The 26,168-nt window shown below is 39.4% G+C and overlaps 1 protein-coding gene across 1 annotated transcript in view; it reads right to left on the bottom strand.

Annotated features, from left to right (window-relative positions):
- lama2 (laminin, alpha 2) overlaps positions 1 to 26,168 on the bottom strand; it is a 234,998-nt gene that overhangs the window by 91,119 nt on the left and 117,711 nt on the right. The window contains exons 17-22 of the mRNA XM_086188853.1: positions 25,700 to 25,811; positions 25,055 to 25,168; positions 21,351 to 21,478; positions 18,446 to 18,532; positions 7,436 to 7,647; positions 1,067 to 1,173 (exon numbers count right to left, since the gene is read on the bottom strand). Coding sequence (XP_086044979.1) covers positions 1,067 to 1,173; positions 7,436 to 7,647; positions 18,446 to 18,532; positions 21,351 to 21,478; positions 25,055 to 25,168; positions 25,700 to 25,811 — 760 coding nt within the window. The remainder of the gene's footprint in view (positions 1 to 1,066; positions 1,174 to 7,435; positions 7,648 to 18,445; positions 18,533 to 21,350; positions 21,479 to 25,054; positions 25,169 to 25,699; positions 25,812 to 26,168) is intronic.

Below are 26,168 nucleotides of genomic sequence, written 5' to 3'. Positions count from 1 at the left end.
AAGTTCAGCAACATCAAGCACCCTATGTTATTGAGAGCGCCTCAACATGAGACTGAAATCTGTGAAAAATAATTCACTGTGTTTGTTTTCCTGGGTTGACACATTGGGTGCCTTTCATCACTGCTCACCCAAAATGAAATGTCAATCACAGGAAAACACAAACCAGCCAATCCTTATGTAAAACAATGCCTATAACACACTTCACAATCCTTTTTCATGCAGTTTTTAAAGTTTGGGCCACATAACAATTAAAAACAGCTTTGAAACTTGCTACGTATCTTTAAACCTGTTTGACCCAACTGCACACATCCATGCAGCTACAAAACTGGAGCACAGCAACCAACACTCCAATGCTTCTTCAAAAAACATCGCACACACATGCAGTGTGTGTTACCCCTGTCCTGGGCCTGTAAGCCCCCCTAGGACAACCCCCCGTGCGAGATATCCCTCCCCATCTCTGCTGCACAGCTTCCACGGGAACACGTTCCACCGGCCGCCGTGTCTCTCGTCTCTCATAACCTTGGCGACGCAGGTCACAGCGTCGGCCCACGTATCCAGGGCGACAGATACAGCGTCCCTCAATGTCACAGCGTTGGGAAATCGAGCCGTGAGAGCTACAGCGACAGGGCTCGCACTCCTGACGCTCAGCATCCCACCAGCAGTTAGGCTGGACCAGTCATGCGCGGGGAGGATGTAGGAGTAGGTCAGTTAGAGATATGATGACAAAAACAATTGAAAGAAAAATACAAACTTCAAAATCTAATTGCAATAACATGAGAAGGAAAAACTACAAATAAACACAACATATTTTTCACCACACAGGTTTTGATGTGACATACCAACTGAAGACATAATTGGGATTGAAATATTAAACCACAGGTATACTAATTGAGAATACATTATAGTCTAATATTGCAACATTATAATAAAGACAAGTAACAGAATCAGAACACCAGAAGGGACTTGTTGAAACTGAATAATAACAATTCTAGACAGGAGTGTTCATAATTACCAGCAAGTACTGACAACAACAGTAAAGGGTATGTGCACCTTTCACAATACTTACCATACACTCGTCACACTGTCGGCCAACCACGTTTTCTCTGCATTGACACTGGCCGTTGTCCTTATTACAGACTTCAGAGAAGGAGCCATTAATGTGGCACTGACAGGCTGCAGGGGAGAGAGGGAGGGGAGAGGAGAGGAGAAGAGGGGAGAGGAGAGGAAAGGTCAATTAGTATTCCATGATGACAAATGTGGAGATACCTCTCGCTAGCAACTTTTAAGTGTGTTTACTTCACACTACAGTAAACTGCTTAAGGTCTTCTTTGGGATTAGCTGTCAATATCCACTTTAATATCCTCATCGCCGCACTTTAGAGAAAATCTTCTCTTCCCCAAATAGATTCTTCAGTCTGGTGGGCTGACTTAGTTTTGCCAGTGTATTCTGTCTGTGAAAACAGCCCAAGTAACAATTTGAGGCTACAACAGAAAAAAACCTCATTGATAATTTGAGAATTTATTTGCCCCGTTTGCTCTGATGAAAATCAAGCGTTGAATATTGGCAGGAATTATTTCCACATGACAGGCGCAAAAGTGGAAACAAATCACAGTCCTGAAAAACATTAAGAATTCCACGAATGCACCAACTCAGACTACGCTTGGAAAATAAAATAAAATGAAAACTGATGCATTTTGAGGAAAAGCGAGAGACATTCGGTACTTTAGGAGAGCTATTATGCTTTTTAGTCGCTTCTGATCTATAAATGTTGCTGCAAAGTCAGATGCTCATGTTAAACAATGCCAGCTTGTCACATAATGAGGTACAAGCATTTGGTAGAAAGCCCTGTAAGCTGTTTCAGTTTGCACACTGTGTGTCACCATTTTATTTAAAAGTGTTTTATCAGTGATGTCAAGGCGTCGGAGACTTCCATATATGGGCATGGACACAGCCCTGTAACCGCCCCTCCCCTTGCTTGGCTTTGGAAGTTTTACTGCTGCTAACTCTTCACTGCATAGCGTAAAACTATACAATGGCTCCTTAAAAATGTTTTTTTTTGACTGTGAGGGAATGTTAACTTTACTTAGCATTTGGAAAAAGCCAAACATGGCTAGAATTACTTCTTCCAGGCCAGTCTCAGAAAAGTATTGATGAGCATATTTGCTCTTGGCTTTTCCTATGGGACTGTTGTCATAACTTGGGCCAGTACGAAGCTGGACTAGCAGGTAGATTGAAGGTAAAGGAAGCTGCTGTTCCTTCATTACATGGTTGTGTTTAAGAGTTCAAAGCCCGAGCTGTGAGAAACATTTTTCAGTGTCTCCGCTGTGTTTATTTTGAACCAGAAATCAAACAATAGGGGTTGGAAGTAATGTTCTTTGATTTACTCTGTTGCCGCTCTCTTCTCCTGATGCTTAAAGTGAGGTGAGTAGGTCATGTCGGCAATGCAATGCTGGCATTTAAAAGAGCTAACCCTGCAACGAGCCACAGGGGTCTCGTTTTTTTTAAGATTTAAAAATTGTAGCCATATGTGCTGAAAAAATAGCTATTACAGCGCCTGAGCAGATAAGATGCAGTTATCGGAAACTGGGAAGCTAATATTTATCATATTTAGATTGACCATATCCTAAATATGATTGTGACCAGGATATGACTCATTACCCCGATACCTCATAACCAAAATACTTACTGTCTGCCACCTGGGTGATCTAATAACATGTGCATCACTTTATACAGATAATTCAATGGACAAATTCCGTTACTGAACATGCTAAATGAACATCGTATCAAAAAAAAGAACTTAAATATTCTCACTCTCACTCTATAAACAGTAACACACTGAAATACAGCTGCCATAACATAAATCATGCTATATCGTGACACAGTATCCAATTTTTTGGATATATCCTTTCTTTCGTTCTTTCTTGTTCTTTTTTTGCCCAGCCCCACTCTAGGTACACTGATAGTCTAAGTATTGTTGACCAGAAAGGGAAAGGATTCCCTCCAAGATTCAAATCCTACTTGCTCTTGTCAAAGTAAAATGCCTTGAACTACAAAGGGAAATTATTCTCTTTATTGGGGATTGAACATTCACTGAAAAATGTGCAATATTTCTAAATGTATGAACTGCAAGAACATCACTAAATAATCTTTCTGGCAGTGAAAATGGTTGAATAACATTCAGTTCGTGACCTGTGTCTTCGTTTTAGTTTTTGGAATGAATTAGAATATCAAAACTTCCTCACACATACAAGGAAACCTTTCAAAAATATGATTGCATTACTTTGTATGACTTAAACTTTATTTAAACTTTGTGTGTCTTTAAACCCCACTGGGGGAGAAAAAAAAAGACACACCCACACACGCCAATCAAGCTCTTAGATGTACAATTATGAGCTTGAACATCACAGATCCCATCTGGCAGACGGGTTGTCACACACACACACAAGTACACACAAAATGCATACAAAAAGAAACACTTGCGTAAGAAAAAGTCACTCATAACACATCACCACACATGTAGGCATTTTCATCTCCTGCCATTCGCTACTGTTAGATGTAAACGAGACAGAAGGAAAAACCTGAGTGTGGGATGAGACAGTGAGAGAAGGGGGTACAACAGATGTCCACAAACACTCACACGCACGTACAAATATGCAGAAACACATGTAGGGAACACAATAAACATTGATTTCTGCCTCACGCTCAAGTGCAGCGGGGTGTGCAGGCCATCCCACACATATACATTTCCCCACCTACTCACCCACGCATGCAAATGTACACATGATAACAGAACACATACACACGCACACACACACACATGCATGCACGCATGTGCACACATGCACAGTACAGCCCTCTCTGCTTTACACAGTCTCACAGACAGTCTCTCACCCCTCTAGCTTCACCCTTTGGGGACCATCTGGACTCCGTTCTGTCGGTGGTTAGAATGCAAGCCCTCGTCTGGGATAAAATACTGCTTCTTATGCTGGTTTTCGCTGGCTTTCCATGGTGAAGATGACAAACTTTTTTTTTTATATAACATGAGCTGTTGTATGTATGTTCTCTTACCGAGCAATCAGCAATCTGTCATATCAACAAACTGCTGGAGTAACCATCCTTTCTCTATTCTATATCCCACTAGCAGAGTCCAGGCATTGTATGATCTATTAAGGGTAGAACATCCGTGGCATACAAAACAGGAAACAGAATCCATAACCAAGGTTAGCTTCCAAATATGTGCGTTCTACAAACATCATATTGTAGAGATACGATGCTTTAGAGACCTTGAGGGGGACTGAAAGTCCGTCTTCAGCCAAAACTGTTTACTTCTGAAAAAGTAAGAGTACATGCAGCTTGACACTAGAAGGCTGTTTGCACAGATGCTGATAAAAGAATGAATTTTTCTCAGTTAATGAGACATGATCGAGTCAATTATTTGGAAGCTGATCCAACATTCAGAATACTTCATTGTGTCTTAGAAACGTGAGGCTTTGAGTGGACAAACTCTTAGGATGGACTAAACAGTTTTTCTGGTAGCTAAACTGAAATGAAGAACATTACTAGGATGAAGAAATGGAAATAAAAGTATTTTTGTGAAAATGTCAAGTTCAATTTGCCTGTTTCACTCTCTTCTTTCTCCCCAATTGTACATTGTCAAGTTATCCTACTAGCCGTCATGGTTGTTGCTACTGTAGCTCCACCCATCTGCAACTGTAGGGTGCAACTTAGACCACCATATGCTTCCTCTGTCACAGGTTACCATCTCATTCCCTACAGATGTGTTGAAAAAGTGCAAACACCAATTCCTTTAGCTGCAAAATATTGACGACATACACGGAGCGGGGACTTGTTATGACAATAGTATAATAGACTCTGGAAAACATATATTGTCGCATATTTCGTATCACGTAGTTTTAAAAATATAATCTATACCTTTATAGTAACAATTTAACCATGAGTGAACAAAATCACATCTCTTCAAAGTGTGAAATTAGAATTCTGACAAGACAAAAAAAGTGGATTTTTCTCAATGTTTCGGTTCCAAATATCTTGCTAAGATATGATCGCACATGGACACATTCATGTTAAAAGCACTTTGGAATCAAAAGCATCAAAAAACTCTACATAAAAAATCCATAAATTCCATAACTCCTCATAGCTTCAGCATGGAGGATTGCGGGAGACAGTCCATTAAGGATATAATCTGAATTGTGAGATGTCCCCAAAGGGTTTATTGATCTACCACATGAAGCATCTATGAAACCTTCATTGAGCGGAACGAAGGAAGTCTAATTACATTATTGAATTACTGCATATCCACTTTGTAACAGGACAAAGAGTGACAGCATCACAACGGTATCTTCTCAACAACTTCCAGAAGACTTCCTCGAGTGAAGAATAGTTGGGGGAGTTCATTTCCTTTAATCTGTTACGTAGTTACCAAATTAGCCCGTTAAGTCTAACACTTTTCTATCCAGCAGCTTGGTGAAAGGGACAGGGACAGAAAAATGGCCGCAGCAGAACTAACAGCAGATGGGAACTTTGACATTTTAAGAAAAAGTCGAGGATTTTTACAGTCTAATAGAGCACAAATGGACTCGACCTGAACTCTCCTGCTCCACTCAATAAAATTCATTAAGACTGGGAGCGATAAAGAGAGCGAGGTAGACAGACGGAGAGACTGACAGAGGAGGGAGAGAGAGAGAGAAAGCGAGTTATTGTGTTTTAATAATTCCAGCTGGTCTTTTGTCATTCGTACAGGATCAATAACCACCCTCCATCTCCTAGACACGAGCAGCCAATCAGCGCTGTAGTAGAGCAATAGATCAGGCTGATTAATCAATAACCATTTAGCTGTGTGGAGAGGGAAAACAGCTACAGAACAATGAACTATCAAACACACATTAATACCCTGTGTCAGTCTGTCTACCTGCCTTTTGTGCTTCTGTGTGAGATGTGTATCTCTTCAACTGTCTCTATGCCACCTTTCCCACCAGAGCTGGCGCTTTCATCAACAGCGAAGCTCTTAATAATGATTTTCACAAACAAGCGCCATCTGTACGTCTTCATTTGTTGCCACCTCTCTCTCTCTCTCTCTCTGTCGCTACCCTCTTTTTTATAGGTATGCTTTTCGTTCTCACTCTTAAACACAGCTGGCTGTCAGCAGGCCGCCCCGAAATCACACCTCCTACAACGCATCTGCCGACCAGTGTAAAATCTCTCTCTCTCTCACACACACACACACACACACACACACACACGCGCACACACACACACACACACGCGCGCGCATGCGCACACACACTCCAGATGGTGTACTATCAACTCAGTGGTTTTGCGGAAGGGTTAAAGGTATCATTTAGCTCAAATTGAGTTTCAGAGAGGAAATTCTCCTCTCCAGTGTAACACCTCTGCTGAGACACTGAAGCTACTTTTTCTTTAATGAGAAGATGCTTCCCTCTTAGCAGGCATGTTTTACAATCATTTAAAAAAATATGATTTGAACATCTTCACTTTGTCAATTATAGATAATGTGGAGACAAACTGCATCAGGCATGTTGCTTTTGCTCAGTGTCGCAGCTTTCGGGATAACTTAAATAAGGTTGTGCTTCAAATTGTTGAGTGTCACCACCTACAGCGTGGGACGACGTGCTGCATCCTAAAAATGTAACCACATGTCGCACCAACACAGAAAATACATTTTTTTCCCCTAACACGCACATCTCCAAACCACTTCCCCCATTGATCCTTTTAGAATTGGATTTATTTCAGTATATCAAACTGTTGTTGGATGATGATTAGAAAATGTTTGCTCCGTCTCAGCCACAAGGAAGAAACTAGAGATGTAGATGCAGTTGAGCGCAAGGAATAAATTCATATGCTACCATCAGGAGTTGCCAAAACACGATCACAATGAAACTTTCGGTTTCAAATGGAGTTTTGATAACAGAGCAAAGTATGATAGCTGCCTCAACCGTACAATCTTATCAACATTCATCATAGAAGTGTTGATTACGGTCACTCCCAGAGAAATGTTGCTTTTTTTAGTTTTTATTTTCCTTTTTTGAGAAGGTTGCAGGCCTCGATCAATCTCTGTGCTACAGATGACGCTGATGATGGCTTTGGAGGTAAATGAAGTGGAAATAATAAAAAGAGTTATCAAAGAAACAAACAAACAAACAAAAGCTTTTCCAAGTCTTAAGGATGGCTCTTCAATTCAGGGAAATGGCATGCAGATGTTGTGTACCAATAAATGCTGACCTACCAGCAACACATACATCATAGGACTGCTGAATGCAGTCAGCAAAGAAATCACCTACATTTGTTGTGTTAGTGGTAAACCAATCAGTTTAACACAATCTTTTATGAAGACATGATTCAGTGATTATAGCAACAAATAACTTAGTTTCATTGATTAATGTTTCTGTTTACTTACACTGGCAGTTTTTTAATGTGATGGCGTCTCCGAAGTAACCTTCAGCACAACTGTCACAAGACACTCCGCCATAACCTTGGCGACAGCGCAGACACTGGCCTGTGATTGGATCGCAGCTGCCAGGTACGGAGAGGTCCAGGTTACCATGGCAATCACAGGGTTGGCAGGAGCTTCCTGGCACAGTGGGTCGGCCGTAATATCCGTTGGCACATCTAGGAGGCAGCATAGAGGCATGAGGATTTTTCATGGTAGATGCATTTTAAAATGAGAGTTCATGTCTTCATGAAAAGAGGGAATATTTTGACACATAAGCAAATGGCAGCAAATACAGCTGCTCCTCTACTCTGTTGGAGACATCATACAAGAAACCTCCACAAGAAATGTCACATTTTTTTCAAATAAAATCCCCTATCAGAATCATTTCAAAGATGCCATAATCACACAAAATTGAGGGACTGTGATTTGCCTCTACATTTGGATGCATCAAAGTTGTGGGGACAAAATGTTATTTTTATTTAGAATGATATAAAATGAGGCTCCATTAAAATAGCGGAGAGAAGAATAGACAACCATCTTGCTAGAAAATAGTGTTTCTGCTTTCATGTAGTAAATAATACTTGAAAAATAGAGTGTTGCTCATCTCTCAGGTCTCAAAGAAAACATGATATAGGTCAGCTCTTCTTCTTTCTTCTGGATCCAACAGCTCTCAGCAGGTGAAAAAAAAACCCTCAGCTTTCAGCTTGTATCAAGATGAAACTGAGGAAACCGATGTTAAAATATACATTTGCTGTGTGGCATGTAAACAAATTAGCTGGAGCATGAGCTATAATCATCTCCCTGTAAAGTTTCTTCTCCGTTTGTTTCCATCTGACCAACCACTGTGCACAGACGGCCCACAAACCTTTGTGTTTTGTTCATTTCCTGAAATCAGGTTGGTTTGTCTTCTCACTGCAATGGAAACTCATCAGGGTTCACTTGGAAAAAGAACAAGATCACTCAGGAGAGGTCTCGGACAGGCGTATGAGTTCAATTATCAGGATTTGGTCTTTTGCAGAGAACGTTTTCATCTTATTCAGTTTTTCAAATTTTTATGACTTTTTCCATGACCTTTCCATATGTGCGCAGTAAGACATGATATCTCAAATCTCTGTTTACTGGGAAGTAAAAAGAGAAATCTATTTCAAAATTGACCAGCGTACATTCAACTATATCTAATGTTATGTGGTTACAAATTGAAAAGAGGTTTTTTTCCAAGTCTATCTCCAACGCGCATGTATTTGTGACCCAAATTTCCATGACTTTTCCCCAAATTTTCTAGCTTTATTTACCTTTTAAAAACTTTCACAGGCCTATAAATGGCTATAATCAAATTCCCAGGTGACTTTTCCAAGTTTCATGACCATATGAACCCTGTACTCAACACATCTATTCGCGGCAATCCTGTATGTGTTTTCACATGAGAGATTTACATAGCCAAACTACCCCAGACTGGCCTGGACAGAGAAGTCCAGGGCCATTTTTCAGTTCATCCTTGTGTTTTGGTGAACAAATCAAAAGCTCTTTATTCAATTAACCTTACTGAATGGTTATTGATGGTTAATGATTGGTTTATGACAAAGTTACAAAATTAAAAAAAAAAAGATAAAAAAAAAAACATTCCAAGAAGGCTCAGTACCCTTGAGCAAGGACAAATGTGTCCCACCATTTCCTATTTTTATCTTTTTAATTCTAGCGTGGAGGAAGTCCAGACACTACAAAACATATCAACCAAAGGGTGCTACAGCATGGCAAGAGCCATTGAAAGAATAAATGAATAAATAAAATCAAGCCTGGGCTGAAATGAAGCTCCACAGGCTTTAGAGAGTTCAGGTGGAACAGGAAGGGGTGAAGAAGGGAGAGATGATGAGAGGCGAGAGAGAGAGAGGAGATGAGAGGCAAGGAGAGGAGAGGCAAGGAAAGGTGAGGTGAGGAGAGGAGAGAGGAGGAGGGGAGAGGTCCTCACTTTGGAATGAAAATTGAATTTACAGAGAAGGGAGAAGACAGGACAGAAAGTGGGAAAGAGTCAAGAGCAGCCATTATTACCATTGACCCTCCTTGGTACTCAATAGAACAGGTTTATTAGCTTTGGTGTGTGTATGTGTGTGGGCTGTTGAAGTTTGTGTGTGTGTGTGTGTGCGCATGTGTATTGCTGTTGGTTTGTATCTAGTGCATCAAGTACATCCTCATAGTCAAGAGGAGAGTTGTACTTCATGATATGAAGTAAGACAAGGGGAAGGGAAGTGTGTTTAATTTGCAAGATTAACTCAATGCTTTTTTTCTATTCTGTTCTGTTCTATTTCATTCTATTCAATTCGACTCTACTCTATGTGCGGTTTCTTTTTCAAAAGAGCCTCCAGAGGAAGTCAAGGTATTTATAGAAAAGAGTGCAGAGTTTGAGGAGGAGGAGGGGGTCAGACACCTGGTCTGAGCCATCTCAGTGGACTGTACAGGAAGTAGACAACTGGTAGAAAGTGACAGGAAGAGAGAGTGAGAGGGGTGTGGGTCATATGTTATGTATTTTTAGTTTTATAAAGTCAGTCAGTGGCAACAAAATGTAGGCTTTGCTCCTCCCTCCTGCATTTTTCCATTGCTCTTAAAGCAATTTAAGATCATTTTGTGTCTTCTCTGTTACTGAAAAATTCCTGTCAAATTAAAATAAACTGGGGCAGGTTGTTCTTAGGTTGCAGATTTGGTCTCAGTTAAGATTTTTTCTTTTATGTCATTCCCACTTGAGTGTGTTTGCAGTTAGGCAGGGAATTTATGTCAATATGGTCTTGTGTTTCAATATGACTTTTGTTTTTAATAGTAATCCTTCCTGCCACTTAAAGGGATAGTTCACCCAAAAATAATAATTCAGCCATTATCGACTCAGGCTGCTGTACCGTTTTTCATTCCCAAAAAACTGCTGGAGTTTCAAAGGAAAAGGCGCTGTGGTAATCTCCCAAACAACTCAAGAGAATGGAGACCAAGGAATAAAATGCCTCCTTGCTGGTCGTTCAAAGTACGTAATTCAACAGTCCTAAGTCCTCAACATGCCAAGTTGCTTCAAGGAATTTTGCTGACGCAACGTTTTTAGCCTCTCATTGGAATGAGGGTGAGTGCAATGATTGATTTTTGGGTGAATTATACCTTTAAGGTTGAAAAAAACATTTTCAGCAAAAGTCAACTGAATGCAAACAGATAATGAGGGTAACAAAATAACTATTTCTGTCACCCGTCTCGAGGAAGTGAAGTCCCCAACGGTAAATCTTCTGACTTTCTGGAGTTACAAATACGCAACTAAGTAACTGAGAAGAGTTTTTTATTTATTTCCCCTGAAAACCAATCTAACAACAGAGAGTAATTGAGTCCTGCAGCAGTAACACAAACAGTTTGCGTTGTCTCATGGATATTTCTGTTTGTACTTTAAAGTCTGTTGACAGTTGTAAAGTTATTCGCTTGTTACCACTGTTCATCAAATATGAATTAACACACACTGATAATGAAGCCCGGCGTTCAACCCACAATAAATAAGAGCTTTTTTTAAACTTTAACTTTGAATGTTGTTTGGTAAAGAGCATTTTTTGTATGAGAGAAAATACTCACATTAACCCCAAATTGTGTTATGAGAACTGGTGCTTTATGTAATCTGACTGTTGCTGTGCAGAACGATGCAGAGCTGGATTTGAAATATTTACATAAAAGTGTGATTTTATGACATCATGACTAATTTTAACGGTTTCGCCTTTTCAGTATAGTGCGAAAACTGGAAACCTCCACATAATGTACGACACTTCATGTGAGAGGAATCGACAGCGGCCATGCCAGCTGTTATTTGCCTTTTGCAGTCAAACCAGTCGTCCCTAAAGGTTGGATTCTGACCTCGACAGTCAATGAAAGGAAATGGTCCAGAATGAGCTAACAAGATTGATGAGAAACTCTATCTGTTGGTGTTCTTTCCATACAATGATGGGTGCTGCATGTGACACCTAAAAATACACCAGTTATAAAATCATAATGATGCCAGATTTGGCAAAGTTTATGTATTTTGAGGACATCTGGTTTTCAGTCTAAAGTGTCAGGATGGGAAAAAGACATGCAAATGAGATAAATCAGATTATAATCACAAAATGTATCGAGTGTACAGCCTTTATTGGGATTATCTTTAACAAGTCAAATAAATAAAAGAAAAGTGTTACCTTCTCCAAGGAGGTCATGTTTTTGATGGTGTCTGTCTGTCTGTCAGCAGTATTGCACACAGACTATGAGCCCAGTTAGCATCAAAGTCTATTAGGGGTATACGGTCGAATGGACCAGAGACGAACCCACTGAATTTTGGGGCAGGTTAGAGGTAGTGCCACCTAGTGGCAACAACCAATCAGACAGGATTTATTTTTAAACATTTTGATGTACTCCTTCTGAAACGACCAGATCCATCTCAAATATACTTAGAAACACCTTGAGAACTTGTTGACAGGTTACTGAGGACTATGAACTTTCGCTGCTACCAAGAGAGGAGGACAAGAACATGAAAAGTGTAGAAACTGGACTTCACATGCTTAGAGCTGAATTTAAGTCATAGCACAACCTAGTGGTTACAGGAAGTAAGCCTAATGTAACAAACGTCACTTGACTTACATCAAAATGCGACGTACAGCAACACTGTATTTCGCCTTGGCAGAGTTATGCCTTCCTTAAGTGCTTTCTAGTTGATGTATTTGTTCAATATTTTTATTTTGTTTTGCAAAGTGAGTGTAATGATTGATTTTTTCGAGATATCACTGCAATTCGACGGGCTATGAAAACATTATTCCTGAGAGCGACTGATAAATTAAAATTCTACTCTGACTCCAGGTGTGTACAAAAATCAAACCTTTTTACTTTACCAAATCAATTATCATTTTTCTAACTTGCTCTCGGCTGCAGTTTTTAAGTTCTCTTTCTGTTCCAAGCACAAAAACTGCTTGTTGTCTGTGTTAACTAAGCCCTCCATCAAACTCTCAGCCACATCTATAACTCAGTCGCAATAAACTCCTCTTAAACTGCTCTGTCTGCCTAGAGCAGTGGTCCCCAAACTACGGCCCGCGGGCCAGATACGGCCCGCCTCCACATTTGGCCTGGCCCCCTGAACAATACCAGAGACGCATTTTGATTTTTTTTTCATATACGTGTAGTTGTATTTGATAATAAAATTTGGCTTGTGCAAGACAATATTCCTTAGCTATGAACTATTTTCATTATTAACTATTACTGTGTGTTCACACTAAATGCGAATTTGCACTTCCGCACAAACAGTTTCCATAAAAAGTCTATGCAGACGTGCGAATGACGCAAATTTTCAGTCGGGCGGGCGTGATGCGAAAATTCGCGTCATTTGCGCAAGTTGAAAATATTCATATTTTCAATCATATTGATTGTGGCTGTGTGTGGGAACCTGGTGCTATATGACACTATGCATCAAATTACAAGAACTGGTTGAATAAGTTGGTGTCCATTCGTGAAATTCTGTCACCGATCCTAGTTAGCCAGCAGTTATCCAGACGCAGCCCCTCAAGGAGCTCGCTCAACGAGCTGAGCTCGCCTCTAAATGGTGTTTTTAACCCAGATACGACGGCGTTTAGTTTTCTGACGTATTTCGGCCTTTCACGGCAGGTACATCGCAACAGTTCTTTGTACATCCATGGTGAAATGGCGAAAAGAAACGTTGCTGGAAATAGTCGCTACTCGGGCAAGTGAACGAATTCGTGCGAATGAAAACACACGAACACCAAAATGATCTGGCAGTCAAATTTGCGTGAATAATGCAACGTGAAATTCACATTCACGTTTGGTGTGAACACACAGTCAGTTAGTAACTATATCATATACGCATAGAACGTGACATTCTATTCCACCCTTCTGCAGTCTGTGCCCCTATCTGGCAACCCCCAGAAAAAAAATCCTAGACCCGAACCCAGAGAGGGTAATTTGATAGTGTGGCTTTCTGGAAAATAATACATTTTTACCTTTAGGCACCCCTACGATTGTCACACTTTTTCTATTACAAACTGACCCCGGCCCCCCATCAGAGAAGGGAAAAGTTATGTGGCCCTCAAAGAAAAAAGTTTGGGGACCCCTGGCCTAGAGTCTCCTTCTTGGTTCCAAATCTAAGTAGCTTTTATTCCACCATTCTCAGAGCATCGCTTTATCTGCATTTCCTGATGGGGGAGAAAGGGTATTGGTGCTTGGCTATCTTCTTGTTCCCACTGTGCCACCAAAACCTCCATTGTCGTCCAATTGATATTTTCCACATCCTCTGTTGAGGAGTTAGAGTTGGTGTAGACATCACATAGCAATGTCCCACAAGGCAATATGAAGCCGAGACACATCAAAATGGGTCAAGATGCCAAAAACTAAATAAAAACTCAACTCTGAGCTACTATGCAAGGTCCAATAACATTCAGACAAAATGGAAAACTCCTAAAAACCCTAAATAACAGCTTAGGAAACAACGTTTTAGTCGACTTTTCTGTTAGGCAGCTGCATTTAAAAAGCTTTAAGCTAAATTGAAAAGCAGAATCACTTAGCACTAAGTGGATAGTCTATTAGCATGGGAGGAATAGAGTAGTTTATTTTGTTAAAGTCCATAATACAGACAAATTGGAACATTACAATTAATTATGAGTAACAACATAATGAAGTGTAATGGCAGGTAGTGTGCAGTAGGTATCACTTAGACTGACAGCACAAGAAACAACCACCTGCTGATGACCTTTTTCAATATAACCATTAGCAATCAAATATTATTTTATATGATGTCAGCTCCTATAATCTGTGCAGTGAACAACTCTCTTTATTTCTCTACCAGGTTCTTTTCTTTTTGTTTCATTGCCATTTTCTTTCATTGAGTGGAGACAACATGCAGCGTGAGAAGGTAATGAAGTAAAGGATTCTGTGTATTTAACTGCAGGTAATATGCGCATGTTTGCACGTTCTATGAGTTTTAGGGTTTATAAACATTTCTACCAATGGATTTTCATGACCGGACATTCTCGGAAATGTCTTTTTAAACATGAATAATAAGCAAAAATCCATCTGCCAGCATGTATCCAACTAAAAACTGTGGATAAGCTAAGAGGTTAGCAACAAACAAAACATGTATTGAAATAGGTCAACATTGCTCAAAAGATATCTTTTCTTAATCTATCTTTAATATCTGTAAAGGATTCCTCTAAAGTTTTTAGCTTTTTTTATTTAAAAAAATGAAATAGTCTTTTTTCTAATTCCTTGACTTTAATTCCATGAACCTTGTACTTGTGAAAAAGCATTTAGAAATACGCCAACTTTGCTTTTATCAAAGCATTAAAATGAATTCCACATTTTGTTAAATTAAAACCAGCTACTTCTTCATACAGATGGATTGAAAGGAAAGTACATTAGAAAAGCAAGTATAAGCAGTGAGAAAAGCAAGTAAACTTAAAAATTGTACAAAAAAACCCCATAAATACAATTGTGAGAATAAATATTTGCACAGCTGTCAGCTTCATGGTTTCTCCCTTTAGCCTGAGCTAATGCTTGAGTCACAGTTCACTTCAATATTGGATGATTATAAGGAGCTGAACAACTAATGATGGAGAGTTTACAACCAAACATGTCTGCGGCAGAGATAGAGAGAATGATCCTACCTACCTAAAAAGCCCTTTATGGAAATACTTTGGAATTATGGACAGACAATTGCAGAGAAATTGTGGGTAAAGATAAAGTTGCATGCAGGCTATGTCAGCTAAAGCTAGCCAACCAATGCACCAACAGCAACCTGAGGTCACATCTTGAAAATCCACAACCAAACGAGCACGACCTGACGTCTGGAACCGCCACGTATCTGTATGGACTCATATTTTACACCATCTGCCATCTGCTCACTGTCTGCAGCACTAAAATACATTTGCATGAAGAAACTAACTTTCTGTGCCAAGATATGAAAGAAGTTATGTCATTCAAATTGGTTTGGATGTAATGTGCAGAAATAGATTTTCATGTGTTGTTATTCATAGATTTCTTTTTTCTTTTTTGAAGAACTAATCAAATGTTGTTGTTCTCTTAAGTTTAGCAGTTTTGACATCCTCAGTTGTCAATGGCAGCATTGTATTATCGCCATTCTGTTGAATGAAAACTGGAATGAAAGTGAGTTCTTTTGCCTTCCCTAGAAGCAAATGAGGTTTATAAAAAGCCCAAAAGGGCAGACGAAGAGCTTCTGCTGTGGACAGCATGACGAGGCATGCAGACTATGCAGGCCAGCCAGCTCAGACCTTGTGTCTCTTTTAAATGGCAACATAATGATAACATAGACATGCAACTTATAACCAGCTCATACACGATTTTCCAGTGTGGTTCAATATGGGAACAAGAAGGCTTGAACAGAAGGTGAAGCACGGAGCTACAAACATTATAACTGTGGTCAAACTGCCATATTTTGAATTTTGTTAACTTTATGAACATATAATTGTAGGAGCCATCACCTCAAAGAGATACTATCATTATTCCTTCAAACCACACCCACTGGAGAGAACAATTGGGACTAAATCTGTAACCAACACCTGAATGGCTGGAAGCAAACAGATTAAAAATGTCTGTATCAAGCCTAAAGCCTGATTTCACCATATTGATGGATTATTAAGGTTATGGCTCATAGAAAGCTAAATGGACTGCATTAATAAAGTAGTTGTCATAGCTTTACAGTGTAGTTGCTTGTTCACACACATCCAAGCATACACCCACACACAATATCAATGTTAGCAAGTTACTCCGGTAACTTAACTTGTAAAGGACATTGACTTATTTCAGTTACAAATTTCAGTTTTAGCACACTTTCCACATGAACATAGTCCTGCTGATGATTGATGAGTAAGGATTCATACATCTTTAATCACCAGTTTTCTCTCCTTAATGTCCTTTTGTTGAACATAGTTCTGGTTTCTTTCCTTTGTTGGTAGTTCATCCCACAAGACTGCAACATATCAGCAGTTTTCTTTTTGCAAGCAGGAGCAATGAACAAAATGGCTCCTTCTTTCAATAGAAAGTCAATAGAGAGTCAATAGAGTCATTGTTTTGAACTGCATTTTGCTGTTATATCCTTGATAAAATATGGCATAAATTAAAGTAGGATCAATAATTCCATCCAATTTAGAGTATCAATCAGCCTCGTCCCCTCTTGATGTCTTTGGACTGTGGGAGGAAGCTGGAGTACCAGAGAGAACCCACACAGGAACAGGGAGAACATGGAGACTCACACAGAAAGATCCCCTGCTGGAGCCAGGACTCGAACCCGGAACCTTCTTGCTGTGAGGTGACAGTGCTGACCACTGCACCACCGCCCAGGATCAATAGTTGATAAACATAACGAGCTGCCTGATGATTCTGTCCTACAATCCAATGTCCAATACAGAGGATCTTCACACAAGAATGGAAATCAAGGACAAAACTTTCCACAGGAGGTGGTACTGGACAACAGGGTGGGCAGTTTCACGTCAGCTCACAAGCACATTTTCACCAATGTGGCGCAAACAACATTCATTTTTCAGCCGGTTTGCTGCCCAACAACACTGACAAAGACGGACTACTACCTCAAACATTAGACTGTGTGGAGTTTTAGTTTGGTGTCTTGCAATATTTCAGATGTATTTCACTAAGCCTTGGTGCTGAAATACTATATTTACTCAGTTCCGTGACATCAACTGACAGCTTAGCCTAAAGTTTTAATAAGACTCACATCTAAAGCGACTTCTCATTAGTCATGGGTTGGTAAAGACGCTCACCGCAGATAGCACAAGAATGTCAGTCAATTCATAAATGAGCTGTGCACACAAAACTACTGCAGAAAGACAATGGGATGTATAGGTACTGTAGAACTCAAATTGGCACTTATTATGCATTTCCTTACTTTCTGCCATGTTACAATGTCAAATTTTCAAATTAAACATTGGAGGTTTAAAATAATGAGGGAAATATATGTTCAAGTAACCTCTGTGAGAGAATTTGTCAGGCTTCCATCATTTTTGATGATTGCCCAGGAGGTACAGGGACGCAGCCATCAACTGCACAAGATGTCTGGCATTTTTATTCGAGGCTAGTCTTCAAGGCTTTTGAATGATATACATGATGTCCTACAAATGGTTTCTTTTATCGTGAAAGACGACTCGTAGAAAAGACAATCTAAATCTAAAAATGTAATCTACAACTTCTCTGTCCAGCAGTCGGCTCAGTAATCAGCAAACATTTTGCTTTGAACTAAAATAAATACATAAATTAATTAATTATTTAACTTCAGTATAACCCAATGTGTTAACAGTGGCATCCAGCATGACCAGCGGTTGAACCAGCCAGCTCACACTCAGTCACAGTACAAATGGAGATGTTATAGTTCGTTAGTTTTTAACTCAAATTGTGTTTGTGGATTATTTAGCAGACAGCTGAAAACAGAAGATGTGGATTGTAGTTAATGTTAGACTTGAGAGTTTGGAAACGGACATTTTGAGAAGTTTTGCTGCTTTTAGCCACCAACCCTATAAGCTTCAAGCTAAATGGCTGACTCTTTGGAATTCTGAGAAGAAGTCGTAATGCAGGAGGGAAAACTGTCTTTATGAGCTCAAGACCCTTATTAAAAGGCAAAATAAACTTCTAGGGGTGAAGTATAACTTTAAAGAGACTAAAACAGTTTTGATCGTACAGAGGATGAACTGAGAGATTGCATAATGGAAAAATATGACAGATAATGATTGATGTATTATGGGTCCTTTTACGATGAAAGCACTATCTTGAGACAACAGTAAGGTCGTGAAACAAATTCTGTGCTAGTAGGCCACAAGTAAAGTCTAAAATCTTGTTATGAATCAAATCATAACTAACGTAATAATGAATTCTCAGACTTGAGATTCAAGTCTAAAGACAAATTAAACATGTATGTCTAGGCTGACTCATTTTTGACATCCACTCTGTGTTTTGTGTGTGTGTTACCTGTCACATCGTGGACCTGTGTGACCAGTCTGACAGCGGTCACACAGCAACTCCCCATCCTCACTTAGGTGGCAGGTGGGGCTGAAGCTGTCATGAAGACCAAGATGAAGTGGTTGTTTTTGTTGTTGATGGATTCCGTAACGTTGTCCCAGTATGGAGAGAGGGGTGAGGAGGACGAGGAAGAAGAGAAGAGGACAAAGATGTGTTAAGGCCATTGTTTGTCTCCCTGTACACATACACACACCTGTGTCCCTTCTTTCACTTTTCAAAACCCACATTCACACTGAAAAGACACACATACGCTTTTCCTGTCTCTCTCTCTTGCACACATCGGCCTGAACTTCAACACACTCTGGGAAATAACACTCCCAACAAACAGTACCCTGAATGAACTGTGAGAAAGGGAGAGCGAGAGAGAGAGAGGGAGAGGGAGAGCGTGTGTGTGTCTGTGTGTCAGCCTGCCTCTTCCATAAACTATAGATAGTTCTGCTGGCTCGGGTTCCAGGCCCCAGACTGAGTCACTAGCTGACTGACAGGCTCACGAACTGTGAGTTGGCTCACAGAGATACAAGTATAAGCTTGCTTTGCCAGGACATGTAAACAATAAATAGCTATAAAGTAATACTTAACTGGTATGGGAATAAGCCTTGCTCCATCCTCATTATGGTCAGAAGTTTGTTTTAGGGGGATAAACCTACTCATTCATAACAGTTTGGCTCTGTCACTGATACAGATACCATGGGAAAATTGTAGCACAAAATCAAAGTTTGTTCAATTCTAGACATTGTGATACAGTTCTGTATCTGTAAAGGTCTAAATTATACAAAATATGTTAGTCAATATCAAGATGGAAGTAATATTGATCATTTAAGAAAGAAATATCTGTTCTGGGTTCAACAAAACGTATTAAATAGCTGGCATCTTACATCTTCACACTAATGCAAAAGTAATAAAAATCCAAATTTACAATCAAGCAGACAATTTAAAGTGAGATCGACCTCAGTATATAAACGGAGGAAAAAATCTCAAAATTGACAGAATATGTCTCACAGTTGTATCAAACACACTGCAAAGCTACCTAATATCTAGTCCCCAAAAAACCTCATCACAGTAAATGGTTGGTTTTTTTTGCTGTCTTTTTGTAACATGCACTGAGATTTTTTTGTGGAGAATCTAGACAAATAAAATGGGTAAAACTTGATGTTGCTCTGCTGTCAAGGTAATGCTGCTGGGAATAACTAGATATTTAACTTATATCACTGTATGGCTATGATAGGGTTAGGGTTAGGGTTGACCATAACCCTAACTTATAATGAGTGGAATATGAATATTGGGTAATTTTATATTAGATTTGTAAAATTCCAAGTGAAGTTGACTTGTAACTATGGATGTGTCATGAAAATTTATTATGTTGCCATGATGTAGGTGGCAAATGTTAATGGCTCATGTGTGTTGATATTGGCAGCTAACAGAAAAGGCTGAAAACATCTTTGGCAGTGAAGGTGTTAACAGGAAATCCAAATGAACAGGACCAAAAGTGAAAAGTCAATAGTGATTACTACTGATTCCTTGTCCAGACTTCACATGGACATGAGGTTGGACATAACTGCTAAACTGGAACAGTCTGACTGGGATTCGATGGCTATTTTGAGGTGGCTGAGAGAGAAGCACGGCACCTTCAAGCTATTATTACTGCCGAGGGAGAGATGTGTCTCTCTTTAGCTCAGAGAGGTTTGGACACGTCATGAGTTCATGTAAATTCTCAGCTGCTGCTGCCCTGTGTGTGTGTGTGTGTGTGTGTGTGTGTGTGTGTGTGTGTGTGTGTGTGTGTGTGTGTGTGTGTGTGTGTGCGCGCATGCTATTTTTGCTAAAGTTCTCTTGCTATTGTCTGGTTAAAGTCATGTTTCTTTTACAAGCTCTTCAGTAATTTATTAAAAAGTTAAAACCAAATATTAAAAAGTTTTTTAATCACCCTTTTTTAATCATCATCATCAAATTCTCTCTAGTTTTTTTTTTTAAAAACCACAGCAAAAGCATGTGAGAATGAAAGTAAATATCTGAAAATTGTAGAGAAAATATATTTTTGAAATAACAAACTTAACTTCTAGTCATTTTAACTACACATTTAAATGCTGGATCAGTGATGAATGTCAGCAATTACATTAACGTGGAATTAAACTACTGCTCATTTAGCTGAGGACCCTCAGAAGAAACCCTCTAATTGTCTCTTGACCTCTGTTTGAGAAACCCTACAACCGGAAATTAAAAGGCAGAATTGTCAGAATATAAAAGAACAAAAATGTTTTATTTTTTTGTTTGTTTTTCTCTTTGATTAATGTGGTGACTTTACTACACAATGGAAAAGGGAAACAAACAAGTACTCAAATTATTTACCATCTATATCTCTAATTTCTCACTGAAGAATCAATAGCACCTGAATGGATTGCAAATATCACAAGAAGACAATATTGGTGTGACAGGACTCCTCAGGATACACACCTGTGCTGGGAGCTTACGTAAAGGTTCTTTGAGTGTGTGTTAAAAGCACAGCGAGAAGTTCTTGTCAGCAGCGCGCGTTGGTACCGTAAAAGCTTTTAACTACCTTAATGGTATGTGGGAGGTTTGAGCCTCCAGCTGTGTCTCATCTGTTAATTGAACGTATGTTGATTCTACTAACAGTGATGACATTTCTCCCACCAAGCGGGATGATATCTTTCCACTTACACTGATGCTTCTTCCCGGGGTGATAATATTTCTATGCACGCCATCACCATGACAGTCCTACAGTCTGTAGCCTACGCCTTATACAGACACAGTGAATGTGGGAGGTGATCGGCAGATTATATGATTGTTCGATTATCTGTTTTGTCACGGCAGAATTAGTCCAAGAATCTTGATAGCTTACTTGTTGCTAGGCAGATTGAGCGGGCAAGTGCAGGGCTGACAGTCCGAGGTGGATCCCCGGGTGGCGTTGCCATAGTAACCGGGTTGGCAGGTGTCACAGTAGGGGCCTGTGGTGTGGTGGGAACAGTCCTGGAGGAGATGTAGGGTATAATGTTCAGTCATAATATGTCACAAGAACTAATCAACAAGTTTGAGCAGTTACTTAAATATTATTTAGTATCATTTTATGTCCAGTTCCATTTTCTTTCTGTTTAACTTTTTTTTTAGGTTGTGTGTTTATCCCCAAGGGTCTGACTGTGCATTGGAGAGCACTTTAAGCAGTTCTCCTGTTCAACAGGTATTGCATGTATTACTCATATCTATGTGTTGTGCAGTATTTAATGCTGGACTAGAAATTAGTGACGATTGAAAGACTATGAAACCCAATTATCTGTCCTGTGAGAAAAGCTGTGTAAATATTTACATATTTTTAAAGCAGGCTTGTTTTTTTTTAAAAAAAAAAAAACAACCTTCTTATATACAATTTTATGATATACTAAAAGTTGCAATTCTCTTATGAATTCCAGAATTGTCCCAGAAATGGAAAAAACAAAAACAGAAACCTCCCACAAATGTTTCATTCTAAACATATCTATATTGAATCGATACATCTTAAGCTGGTGATACAATGAGATGATTAGCGACAAATTAAGTCTATTGGTGTTTAATAAGCCAATGAGGATCAAGAAGGAGAGGTTACTGATTTAGCTCAGGAGGAGCATTATATTGCATCTTGTTACCATAACAACTGAACACATAGGACTCCCTGACCTGACCAAGCAGGTGAATAATGTCTCTCAGAATCTGGTGAGAAATCAGTGCAGTGCAATATTTGAATTTATTAAGGCTTTTTTTTTTCATCACCGGTGATTAGAGATAATAGTGATGGTGGTTTTCCTGGACAGACAACAAACACATTCTTGCAAATGTTTCTTTTTGTTGTTTTTGTTGTTGAGTATTGCTTCTCCTTGCTGATGACACAGGATGCAATGTTACATAGAGCTAGACCAACAATTTGGAGTAATACACAAACCAGAGGAGAGCGTTGGACTTGACACTGAGAGACATGTGCATAGTGTAAAGGTTACTTTAATTTTTTGGGGGGCCTGACCCCTAGTTTTCGGTCTTAGTCCACTCTGACTCATAACTTTTGAACGGGAATTTGTCGCATTATGATCTCAGGTTCAAGGGTGCTGCTAACATGTGGTTTGGTTAGGTAAGTGTGGGAGAGTCAGCAAGTCAGAGCAAGAATTTTGTTGTTTAATTAGGGCCTGAGCCTGAAGGTACTTCATTATTATGTTTGCTTGTTTCTTTTAGGTCTCGTTCAGACTACAGGCATATCAAATATTCTTCTGTTTGCACTGTTATTTGGAAGTTATGAGTTCTGCTCTGTTGTTTCCAGACATCAAAAACCTTTCACAAACTTAAGAGAAACAGGTTGTGAGTGATGCAAAAGACCGGGGTTGGTTGTTAATGCCACACCTCTACTGGTTGTATCAGTAATTCTAGAACGGTCCGTTCCACACCACAATGAGAATACAGCAGCGACTTTAAATATACAGAATTATTAAGCTGCTGAAAAAAGTGCCATTTAAATCTTTTTAGTGAAACAAAAGACTGGGCAACATTTTCCTTATGTTAATTATATTATCATACAGAAAATGTATACAATATCTTAATGAAAACATAAACTGCCCTTTAAAAGAAACTTGATTAAAAATTCTTCTCTGGCATGGCATTTTATTGCACTAATGATTAAAATGTTTTACATTTTGGGTATGAAACTCCTTTAAGTTGTAAAAAAAGTTGAAACATCTGACTGACCAAATCCCTATTTTTATTTGTCCAGCAAGAAGAATAGCTGTCTTTCATGTTGCTACATTTGTTTTACGTGTGTGTGTGCACGCATCTGTGCATCCACCTTTCTGCCTGACACTGTGTATGAATTTGTATACAAGAAGAGTGTTAGTGGATGAGTGAGTCCATGTCAAGTTGTCTTTCTCTGTCAACAAGTTCGAGGTGTGTTTGTGAGGGTGGATGAGAACAAGAAAGAGCCCGCCCATCTCTCCGTCACGTCTTCTCTCAGAGAGAGTGTGTGTTCTCTTGTCTGACATGTTCCAGCATCCTTCTCATTCATAATGAAACATAACACAGTAATACTAAACCCACAGCGTTTTCTGTGTGTGTGTGTGTGCATATGTGTGTGCACGTGTGTGTGTGTGTGTGTGTGTGTGTCTGTGTGTGTGTGAAAAGAGAGAGAGAGATGCTAACTGAAAGCTTAAGCCTGAGGCAATGTGTCGACTAGGGAGTAACATTGTGTGTGTGTGTGTGTGTGTGTGTGTGTGTGTGTGTGTGTATGTGTGTGTGGGTGTGAGTGAGTCTGGGTGTGTGTGTGTGTGTGTGTGTGTGTGCGTGAGAGGCACATGAGTGGTTGTCATGTACTGTATGTGTGCATGCATCGTTGTATATGTACATGTGTCCTGTATGTATTAACCACAGCTCTGTGGTTGTGGTGTGTGTGTGTGTGTGTGTGTGCTCATGACAGAGAAAGAGGACTGCTGTAAACACTAGACAGTGGCTCCATAAGAACCGTCAAGAACTACAAGTTCTCCTAAAGTCAGCATGCATTTTTCTCATCATCATTAGTGATTTGTTTACATATGAAGTATGGGAAGCAGTACGGTACTTCTTTAATAATGAAATTGCAAGTTCTACTTAGTGTGAGGGTCTCTCTCCCTCTCTTGTTTACCCATTTGTTCGCAAATGCCATTTTTAAGACACTGTCAAGATAAGGAATGGTGATATTTAAGAAGACATTGTTGCTCTAAATGTTGGTTGTCAATCTCCCCTCTGTTCAAAGTGAATTCATCTGTATTACACTGCACGGAGGCGGAATAGGGAGACAGATGGTTCTGCTGCTGATCTGGCAACTGAGCTAGTTGGCGCCTGTGTAAAAGGGGACATCCGGAACAGCAGAAGAAATCCCTCCAAACACAGATGCTGGTGAGTTCACACCTTCAGAATTCTGAAATGCGATTAAAATCCACACATTACGGTTATTACGCAAGCATTGTTTCTGTGTCTGAAAAAAAAAATCAAAATGTTGAGGACATATTTACAGCAATACTGCAGAATCTTTGTGCAATACAAAACTTTTTAATTTCCTCATCATCACCGCATCCATGTGTTTTCCTCCTATACACGTACACGCGACCTGAACATGTGACCATACCATTCTAGAGTGATTCTAAGTAATTCATGTCAAAATCAACGCTGACGCGTCAAAACATAAACATAACTATGTTAGCTCGTTTACTTTTGAAAGACAGGTCACTAACCACTACAACACAATTTCGATAAATAGGAGGCAATGCAAAAGCTGTGGAACTGTTTTTTAATATACATTGATTCGACATTTTCATACTGCCTTGAGTTAGTATCAAAACCAACAACAGCCTTTAAAGACTGTGTTAAAATGCACTCCAGTTGGATACACCATCACCACCAAACTTTCATTAAGTTAAACATTTGTTTTTTGTTAAAATGTGATGTATTGTACTTTGGAAAAGAAGTGCGTGGACAAAATAAATTACTTTATTTTCTCCATTTTTTTCAGTAATCTGTGTTAAAGACAGAACAAATACATGAAATAGGCAGGTATCTTACCTGGCAGTGTCCTGTCACCTGGTGGCACTGGGTAGCGTGTCCATGACAACGACAAGCTTCACACACACCATTATATAGGTTCCCGTTAACCCTCCGGAAACCAGCAACACACGCCTTAAACACAAACACACATTCAAATGAAACAACAACATTTTCCATCGAAATGGGGTGGTACTGTGTAATACATGGTATTTCTGTCCATGACTATGTCTGTCATATGTAAGTGTATGTATGTGTGTGTGTGTGTGTGTGTGTGTGTGTGTGTGTGTGTGTGTGTGTGTGTGTGAAAATACGTATAATTGAGGGCTTCTCTCTCTTCATGAGATCTGTATTTTCCATTTAATCTTCCTATTTTTTAAGAACTTGAAGATCCTGTGACAGTTGTCATAGTTAAACATGAGATGTGTAATTTGTCAACCTAATCTGATGAATTATTAATATGACTGCCTAATCTGCCTGCCTATTTGTAATTTAGTTTTATTTTCTGTATTGCATTTTTTTTGCAGCAGGATCGAAACACAAGTTTTATTGTACCTGCTTTTCCACTGACTATAGCCAAGGTTTTACTCTTACTTTATCTGGTGTGTGTGTGTGTGTCTATACACACACACACACATATATATATATATACATATATATTTATACCTCACATGAAGTTCCAGCATATCCAGAAGGACAAGAGCACACTTCTACAGCCGACGCCGTCTTCTCTCCCCTGGCAGAGGGGTTACCTACCTGCATTGAGAATAGGTGGAGCCTAACACACAAACACACACGCGCACACAAACACACGCACACACACACACACACGCGCGCATGCACACGGGCACACACACACACACACACACACGCATACACAACAGACATAGAGAACATCACACTTTAAGGATGGGGCTTATAAGGACTATTGTTAATATAGTAAATAAAATACATGAGCCTATTTTTTAAGAATAATCTTCATGTTTAGATTAAGGGTAACGTAAAATTACATTGATTCTATATGAAACCAACCCTTTCTCATGGAATACTACAATGTAGAGATGCATTGTTTCAGTTTGGATGTGATTCAAACACACATCTGCTGCCAAGGATACAGATTCTGATACCAGGGCTT

This window comes from Aulostomus chinensis, chromosome 20, assembly GCF_037954235.1.
Source record: "Aulostomus chinensis isolate RoL2024-O1b breed Wild chromosome 20, RoL_Achi_v1.0, whole genome shotgun sequence".
Classification (NCBI taxonomy): Eukaryota; Metazoa; Chordata; class Actinopteri; order Syngnathiformes; family Aulostomidae; genus Aulostomus; species Aulostomus chinensis.
This window is presented reverse-complemented; position numbering and strand designations above follow the sequence as displayed.